This window comes from Myotis davidii, unplaced genomic scaffold (genome assembly GCF_000327345.1).
Source record: "Myotis davidii unplaced genomic scaffold, ASM32734v1 scaffold1, whole genome shotgun sequence".
Lineage (NCBI taxonomy): Eukaryota > Metazoa > Chordata > Mammalia > Chiroptera > Vespertilionidae > Myotis > Myotis davidii.
The window spans coordinates 9,244,168-9,253,711 of record NW_006294681.1 but is presented as its reverse complement, the minus strand read 5'-3'; the positions used below and the strand labels follow the sequence as shown (position 1 = coordinate 9,253,711).

The window sequence follows — 9,544 nt, the reverse complement described above, 5'->3', positions numbered from 1 at the left end:
CCATTGACCCGCTCCAACCTGTCCCTGTCCCCGGTGGTTTTAACTTTCAGTGCCAGCCTTCCTAGGAATTGATTGTGAATGTGTTTCATCTGTACTTTAGTTGAAGACATGACTGGGAGCCACCCAGGGACGTAACTGCCATTTCTAACAATGATTCTATAGGAAAAGGCACCCTCTGGCTTCAAACAACTTTTAGACCAGCATCTACTTGTAAATTGTGAGCTTTGTGTACTTTTTCACTTTCTTTTGTTGGTAGAAAATTGTGTTTCCGGAAAGCCAAGATTCTCCCTATTTCCTACCATTAGTAACTTAAATTACTATTTTAGTCTACAGTGACATAGCAGATCATCAAGAAAGTATCATTTGAATTTAGGGGGAAAGAGCAAAGCCGGTCAAAATTGGATCTGGAGAGAAGATTCAAGCATGTGTTTAAGACCCTCTAACCTTCCTATCTGCTGAAATTGTATAGCAACCTGAGAGAGAGGCAACCTGCCTGGTACTTATTGATCAGTGCCTTCACAGAAGCTGTTTTCTGCCAAACAAGTGTTTCCCGACCACAGTTTCTGCATCGATATGCCTGTGTTTATAACAGAAGCAGAGTGTTCCTTCCACTCCTGACAGGGTAGAGTTGAGACAGAAGAGATCTGCCACTGCTCGCACCTCCTTCTGGGCTCTCTCTCTCTCTCTCTCTTTCTCTCTCTCTCTCTCTCTCTCTCTCTCTCTCTCTCTCTCTCGTCGGGAGAATTGCCAGGGGCTGTCTGCTGATTGCTCACTGTGGTTTTCCTCTATAGATTGTTGGTGACGCTGTTGGCTGGGGCTTTGTGGTGCGAGGAAGCAAGCCATGCCACATCCAGGCCGTGGACCCCAGTGGCCCTGCGGCCGCCGCGGGAATGAAGGTACCTCCAAGAGAGCGGTGTCTGAATACCTCTCACTTTATTTCATTGTTGGTGCCATCTATATGTACTTTGTCACCCTAAGTGTTTGGTCCCATTTTTTTCAAGTTTCCCTTTCCCTTTCTGAATGGGGTTGAAATGAAGCCCAAAGGGTATGATGTAGCAACAAGGAGGAAAAGTTGTCCTGTCCCTCTCACTGTGCCTCCTGGGGCTCCAAACCTTCCTTGGTTCTTCACATTTCTTCCCTTAACCAACACCGAGCTGGAAAAGATGTTTCTTTTTGCATAAATCTTATCTAATAACTCTGCTACTTCTGTCTTATACGAAGTCTGTTCCTGTAGGAAGAGAGCTGGATTGACCTTTTGGTTCTGCTGGTTACTAGCTCGTTGACTTGGAATAAATTCCATAACATCGCAGAGCCAGTCCCTCCTGTCTGGAATGATGACCAGATTCTTTCTGCAGTTTTAGGGATTAAATATGTAGAAACTCTAGATGAAGCACAAAGAACTACACAAACATAAAAAAAAAATTGAATGAATTATATAAGATTTTTTGAAAATAATTTTTACATGTTTTTAGTACAAAAGTAGTGCATACATAGTCAAGAAAATTTGGAAAATACAGGAAAGCAGGAAAAAATTATAATGGCCTATAATCTTTCCTAACTCAGAGAAAACCACTGTTAAATTTTAAACAACTTTATTGAAGTATAATTGACATGCAGTAAAGTGTAGCACTTTAACATTTTGATTTATATGCTTCCAGACTTCTTGTATGTATGCATATATATGTACATACATATATATACATGTACATATTTACATATGCATATACATATATATACACATATGTATATATACACACATACACAAATTGCTTTTTATTTATACCAAAATATGCTAGAAGAGGATCTCGAGTGCATTGGCTTTCTGCTTCAAAACACCTTTATCTAGCATCGTGGCTCCTTCTTCTGTCATCTGCAAAACATTCCACAGAGGTCATTTATCTCATGATTATCTGGGGCCATGGAAGGTTGCGGAAGGCTTGAAGGCCACAGCTCATTGCCCCTGCTCATTTCTTCACCACTTTCATCCTCTCCCATCAATCCTTTCCCCAGAGCAGTAAACCAGTGACGCAACAGGCACGACTTGCATCTGCGCAGCTCTGATTTCCAGCACCTTCCCTCTGGCACTGCTTTTCCCTCTGGAAAAGGTGGGCGCAGAGACTGGCTCCCTGGAGCACAGAGCACGGATTCCCACCAGTCTGGGTAATCAGTGCTGTTTTGCTTAGGGCTTGACTCTGCCCCCCACACCCCCAATGTGAACACCCTGTTCATACCAGGAAGTGCCGGCTCCCAGGTCCTGTGCTCTGCAAGTCACGGACGCCTTGTTGGCTCAGGTGGCCTGTGTTAGACGCCCTTCCAGCTCCTCAGTACTGCAGTGGGCACAGCACCAGAGGAACCCAGAGCCGGAAAGTTGGCTGGGAGCATAAAGGGCGAGCGTTTGTATTTGTGCTGCGGCTGATTTTTTCATTTTCTAATGGAACTCTTGGCTGTGGGAAGAGTTTTATATTTTATTTCCACAGTAAAGTGCTAGTATGAATTATTGTTGGCAGGGTGCTTTAGTCCTGAGCGTGCACTCACTTGCCACAGGGCTTTGACTTAAGCTCGTTTCCTTTGGGGAAAGCAAGGGATTTATATTGAAGCTAAAGACCTTGTTTTGCTTGGCCAAGTGTTTTACATTGATTTTAGTGCATCTTCATTGATTAACATGCATAACTTTTCTAGGCATTGTCTATTGATTAGTTCATTAACTCCTTAATGTATATACCCTGGTAGATCGGTAACCTGGTGTATTTTTTTTTCAATTCCATATGCTCATATTTCACATGGTTTATATTCTTAGCTTCTCAGGGGCTGCACATAGTTCTCATATGCTGTAGAGAGTATAGAATTCACTAGAGCAGCATTTCCAAAATCGTGCTACACAGCTCTCTGGTCCAACAAAATCTCCTGTGCTGCGGTTCTGTGATCAAAACAGTTTGAAGCTGCTGTATACTTTATTTTTCTCCTGGGAATTCACAAAGCACATTAGCATGTTATACATTCTGTTGCATCCAGCAGGGAAAACCTATCTAGATTGCCTATCACAACATTTTATCACTTACTAGAAACACACCAGTGGAATCTTAAGATTGTTAAGATATAGCACAGTAACTGCTCTAATATGCTTTTGGTCAAACTCTGATTGGAATGACTAGATAGATAGATAGAGAATAGATAGAATTGCAGTTAAGTGAAAATGACAGGGAATACCCCACCCTTCATATAACTTACTTGTGTGCATTCATTTAAATTGCCTAGTACATTATTTTCTTACAGAAAATACCGAGGACATTATTTCCTATTTCACCATATGTATTAGTTGTAGAATAACTCCACTTACTTAAAGAGCCATTTGTATTACCCATGACCTGTCACATCATCATGGCCCTTGTGTGGGAAACTGCAGGCTGGCATGTCTGGTTGTGCCGGGAGGGGATGTGGGTGCCTTCCCTGACCTGGGCCATGATTGAGCTGCTTGGTCTGGCTGGTAGCCTTTGTCCACAAATCTCTCCAGAAACTTCCTCTTGGCACCTCTGACTGGCCCAGGACAGTGCAAAGGGCCCCCCTTGCCTTTGTTGTCACTCTCTACACTGAACACAACCCCTCAGGTCATGGCCCGGCTCTCTCCTGCTTTCCAGGGTGAACAAGGCCGGACAGGTGGGCCTTGGGGAGCTTTGCATCAGCGGGATTTTATACTTTCGCGGTGGCACCTTAACTTCCAAAAGCAGATGATTTTATAACTGAGTGTCTCATGTGTACCATTTCTCTCTCTTTTATTCCACCTGCTTATGGGATAGGGACGTTTTCAGATGTGGGCCACCGGTATGCGGGAAGGACAGGCCTCAGACTAAAGAGACTGGGTGCCATTCCCCCGGTAACACTGTCAGACCTTTCCAGACCCTAAGGAGAGATCTTTGCCTGGTTTGGATGGAGCCATTTGTCCATGATGAGGGGAGACCCTGAGGTGAATATTCAGATTTACATCTCTGAAAAGTCTGGAAGAACTCCAGAGAACATGTGTCCGTAGGGAGTGATAAGGTCTATCTCAATTCTTTTCTGGGTTGGAATAGAGAAATCTGTGGCCTTTGTGCCTCAGCCGCCTAGCCCAGTGCCTCCCAGCAGTTCCTGCCTGCCGCCTCTGCACAGCTGACTGGGGCTGGCGGTCTGGCCAGGCAGTCAAGCTGCAGGCTGCGGCTGCTGAGATGCAGATAAAGATGTAGAGCAGGAGGGTTCCAGCTTAACTTCAGTTGTAAATGGAATTGAGTTTTAGATGATTTGGTTGAATACTAGACTTTTACACTATCACAAGCTTATTTGAAAATCTTGCCTTTGGCCCTGGCTGGGTGGCGCCTTTGGTTAGAGCTTCGTCCCTGGTGTGGATTCGATCCTGGTCAGGGCACAAGAATCAACCAATAAATGCATAAATAAGTGGAGCAACAGATTGATATCTCTCTCTCTCTAAAAATTAATTTTTTTAAAAAAAAGAAAGGAAATTTTGCCTTTAATCCACTCTGTTTTTCCTCTTCCCTTCTGATGACCTCCTCTTCATCAGTAGTAGCATATTTGTTCCCAGAGACCAAAAAGGAAGCAGATGTTACAAGATATAACATGAGATAAAAGAGAGAGCGATTAATTACAGTTCTAATAAGATGCTGTTTTATTTCATATTGTTCTGTGCCCCTCCCATGCCAGAAAACAGATTGTAATGTTTATTGAAATTCTCACTTGAGTCAGCAACTTTGAATTTGGAGTTATTCTTATTTTGCAGGTTCTTTTACTTAAACAATGAAGTCTGTAAGCCTCTGGTGGAGAAACCTTTCATTGGCATTACATCCAGAACGGAGCACGAGATATGGGAATCCTCAAAAGTTTAGTCAACCCCTCAGTGCATTTTATCTAGAAGAGGGTTGTTTCCTATCGTTTGTCTCTGGCAACTCTTCATCCATCCTTTAGGAATTCCATTTGGACTGGTGGCTTCTGGCCCAAAGGGGAAAGGAGGAAAGAAGAGAAGGAACTATAATGTACTGAGTGTCTTCTGCATGCCTGACCCTGCACCATGCAGGCCCTTTCTGTCTAAATACTAAACTCCTGGAGGAAGACATCGGTTCCAGGAGGACTAATTCTGTTTCTTACCTCTTTTATCTTCTTTGAAAAGATAAAAAGGCTACAGTCTAATGCCTATCACTCACTTAAATGTGACCTCATATCACAACCTTTAATGATATTTTCTTTTTTTATCACATCAATTCTAAAACCATTTCTGGACCACACTATCTATCATAACTTTATTTTACATGATCCTCTAGTAGCTATTCTTCAGTCTAATGAGGGCAGATTTTTTTATTTTTATTTCACAAATACATCATCATTGTGCCTATATCTGCCCCTCAAGCAAATCTAATTAAGTGGCTCTGGCACTCAAAGTCCTCTAATGGCTTCCCATTACAATACGTTCCAGACTCTTTCTATGGCCTACAGCGTCCGTGATCTGGGCCCTGCTACCCTGTTTTGCTTACAGCGCCATTGGCCTTGCCTCTGTCTCTCCCAAATACCATGTTTGTTCCTGCCCAAGGTTGGATGACTGGTTCTGTTTTGTCATTCAAGTCTCAGATTAATTTTTTAGAGAAGCCTTTCTTAAATACTCTGATATTCTCCCTGTCTTCTTCAAGTTACTCTTTATCATGTTGTCCTGTCGTATTAAAAAAAACCCCATACTATTTATCAGAGTCTGAATATAGTACTGAGATGTTTAATAACTATCTGTCTCCAGGAGCTCCATAAATGTAGGGACCTGTTTGCCTTGACTACTATATTCCTAGAATTTAGCCCAATTCCTGGCTTTCGGTAAATGCTGGAGGCAAATCTGTTGAGTGAGCCAATGAATGGGTGTTTTCATAGAAAGGCTAAGGAGTTCACTCACTGAACACCTGCGTTGTGTCCCACGTACTTCACACGCGTCACCTCTTATTGTTCTTACCGTTCTTGAAGGTGAGAGGGTTGTGTTTTCTCTACTTTGCAAATGAGGAAACCAAAACCCAGTTCATCGCTTTCTCAAGGTCACCCAGCTTGAAAATGTCAGAGCTAGAGTCCACCCTGGTCTCTACCCCAAAGCCCAATCATGCTTCCTATTACATTCTTTCAAAAACTGCAAGCCCATGAGGCAGAACACAATAGAAGGTGTATGCCAAGGAAACCTCAAACCCCTTATTAACTGCCCATGGATGTATGACCTCTCATGTCTCTTTCGGGGAGAATTGTTAGGGTGGTCACATGGTCACCTGAGCCAGCTTGAAGAAGATCAAATAAATAATTTTTATTCTTGGCTTCAGCCCCTTACTTAGGTCAGGACTAGAACTTGCAGGGTCATCCAAGTGAAAGATGCAAAATATTCACTGTTGTTAGTTTAATCCAACACTTGTCAGAGCAAACCATTCAGCCTTCAGCTGTGAAGGAATTTGAGCTGCATTTACAAATACGGAACAAAAGACACCCTTGCTCTCTTCTGGAAAGTTTATTTTTTTTCTGGTGGGAATAATTAAATTCTGTGAGAAACAGTATTCAAGCTTTCGGGCAACCCCATGCCAACTCTCAGAGGGATTCCGTAACTCCTGGCTTCTTTTCTTGTTTCCTGCTGTGATGAATTGATGGATGTGGATCCATGGGGCCTCTTTTCTCTCTTTGTTTCTTTGCATATTTAATATATTTTATTGATTTTTTTACAGAGAGGAAGGGAGAGCGATAGAGAGTTAGAAACATCAATGAGAGAGAAACATTGATCAGCTGCCTCCTGCACACCCCCCACTGGGGATGTGCCCGCAACCAAGGTACAATACCCTTGACCAGAATCAAACCCGGGACCCTTGAGTCCGCAGGCTGATGTTCTATCCACTGAGCCAAACTGGTTAGGGCTTCTTTGCATATTTACATAGAAACAGAACTACCTGAATCAGAGAATAAATTAGTGGTCATTGTGTTCTGCCTCCCACCCTCTGCCCTGTCCTTTCAAAATTTTTGTTTCTCATATTGAAGAAAATGTCAAAATCCTGCTCTTGGTCTTTCTTTCCCATGGCAACAAACCTTTATATGTCATGGAATTTTCTTCTTGAACCAGGAGAGCCCAGGTTGGGCAAACCACCTGTAGTTTCTAACTAATTAGCCAAGACAGTGTAGGCACTGACATAGCAAATTGTGGGATGATGATCACAACTCCGCCCTCTCTAGTGGAGTTGTTGTTGCTTAGTCAACAGAAAGTGGTAGGGTCAGTGTTCCTTTGCTCCCCATTCAGCATGCCTGGGAGGGGACAAATGGCCACTTCTCAGGCCTCAGCTCAGGTCCCCTTCCTGCTCTGTGCCCTTCCTTAGTCATCCTTCAAGTCTGACTCTGACAGCCCGGGAGAAGACTGCCAATTCTCACAGCTTTGAGGAAGGGAGAGGGAGAGAGAGATGGAAACATCAATGATGAGAGAGCATCACTGATCAGTTGCGTCCTGCACACCCTCCTCTACCCCACCCCCCTCCTGGGAGAACAAGCCTGCAACCCGGGCATGTGCCCTTGACCAGAATCAAACCTGGGACTCTTCAGGTCGCAGACCAATGCTCTATCCGCTGAGCAAAACTGGCCCGGACAGTCTTCCCACTTTCCAACAAGCAATTTTAACTTGTGCATTTAGCTTTCAAGGATTTATAACTATTTCTCCACTTATACTATCCCTAGCACTGTTTGGCATACTGTACATACATGATAAATATAGACATGTAATTTTCTTCTTGAACCAGGAGAGCCCAGGTTGGGCAAACCACCTGTAGCTTCTAACTAATTAGCCAAGACAGTGTAGGCACTGACATAGCAAATTGTGGGATGATGATCACAACTCCGCCCTCTCTAGTGGAGTTGTTGTTGCTTAGTCAACAGAAAGTGGTAGGGTCAGTGTTCCTTTGCTCCCCATTCAGCATGCCTGGGAGGGGACAAATGGCCACTTCTCAGGCCTCAGCTCAGGTCCCCTTCCTGCTCTGTGCCCTTCCTTAGTCATCCTTCAAGTCTGACTCTGACAGCCCGGGAGAAGACTGCCAATTCTGCACAGCTCTGCTTAATCAGTATTTATTGACCACCTACCATGTATGTGCCAGACTTCATGTTAGGCCTTTGTGGCATTTACATTCTAGAGAAGGAAAGAGACATTAATAACCCGGGCATGTGCCCTTGACCAGAATCAAACCTGGGACTCTTCAGGTCGCAGACCAATGCTCTATCCGCTGAGCAAAACTGGCTAGGGCCAAATAACTTCACTCTTAAACATAGAAGTATAAACTGAGGTGAGAGCTCGAAGAAAAGCACCAGTGCTTCTAATTTTATATAAAAATGTTTTATTTTAGAGAGGAAGGGAGGAGAGAGAGATAGAAACATCAATGATGAGAGACAATCATGGATCAGCTGTTTCCTGCATGCCTCCTCCTACTGGGGATCAGACTTGAAACCTGGGCATGTGCCCTGACCTTGAATTGAACCATGACCTCCTGGTTTGTAGGTTGACACTCAACTACTGGACTACACTGGCTGAGTCAGTGTTTTCAATTTTTTCAGGACAGTGGGAGGGATGACAGGAAGCACCTTCCCAAGAAGAGGATGTCCGAGCTGAGATCTGAAGCGAGGGGGATGGGAGACAACTGTAATACTATCAACAATAGAAAAATGTATATTAATGAAATAAATAAATGTCTGCTTTATACCCAGAAAAAAAAGAATGAATAGAAATGAATAGAAACCAAGCTTGTTTAACACTGAGTTGAAACTGAACACTTTTATTCACAATTGTAGAAAAACTCACCTTTTACAAAGCAAAGACATGAAAGTTTTAGAAATATATTGATATAATCCTGGGATTATACCAGGATGCTCCTAAATTGATCTTCCCTGGGCTCTCATACTGGCGTTCTTTGTGCTGGATCAGGTGTGAAGTAAGGGAACCACCCTCCCCATGTCCACCCCCACCCCCTCCTCATCAACACCACCAGACTGACATATACCTGAGATAAACTCAAAGTTGTCCAAACCAAGGCTGGACATCTCCCTCCAAAGCTGTACTCCTGGATTTACCCACGGCCAAACAAAAGTAAATATCATCAGCTACTAATACTAATTATTCACACAAATGTTTAATTATAAACTGTGGTATATATGTTTGGTAGGAACATTACTGGATGCAAGACTTGGATCTCAAACAAAAAATGTTTTACATTTGCACAGTTCATTGATTTTCAAAATTCCATGATGAAAACTGTCAAATCATATGCTAAGGCTATCATTTTGCTTTTAGTAACAAAAAAAGATAGGTTGAAGTCCTAATCCCCACCACGTGAGTTCCACCACTGTTTTCCTACCAGATGAAACCAAATATTGTTGATATTACAGTTACAGTTGTGGTTCTCAGAAGGCAACCTTTGAGGAAAAGTGAAATGATGGCAAAATGGAAAAGCATTCTTTCGGTAGAGTCAGATCACTGGGACAGGAATTTTGGATGTTGAGTTGATTGAATGCTTTTTTGCACATT

At 43.1% G+C, this 9,544-nt stretch overlaps 1 protein-coding gene across 1 annotated transcript in view; it reads left to right on the top strand.

Annotated features, from left to right (window-relative positions):
- Positions 1-9,544, top strand: part of DEPTOR (DEP domain containing MTOR-interacting protein) — a 161,258-nt gene that overhangs the window by 111,126 nt on the left and 40,588 nt on the right. The window contains exon 8 of the mRNA XM_006769091.2: positions 792-896. Coding sequence (XP_006769154.1) covers positions 792-896 — 105 coding nt within the window. The remainder of the gene's footprint in view (positions 1-791; positions 897-9,544) is intronic.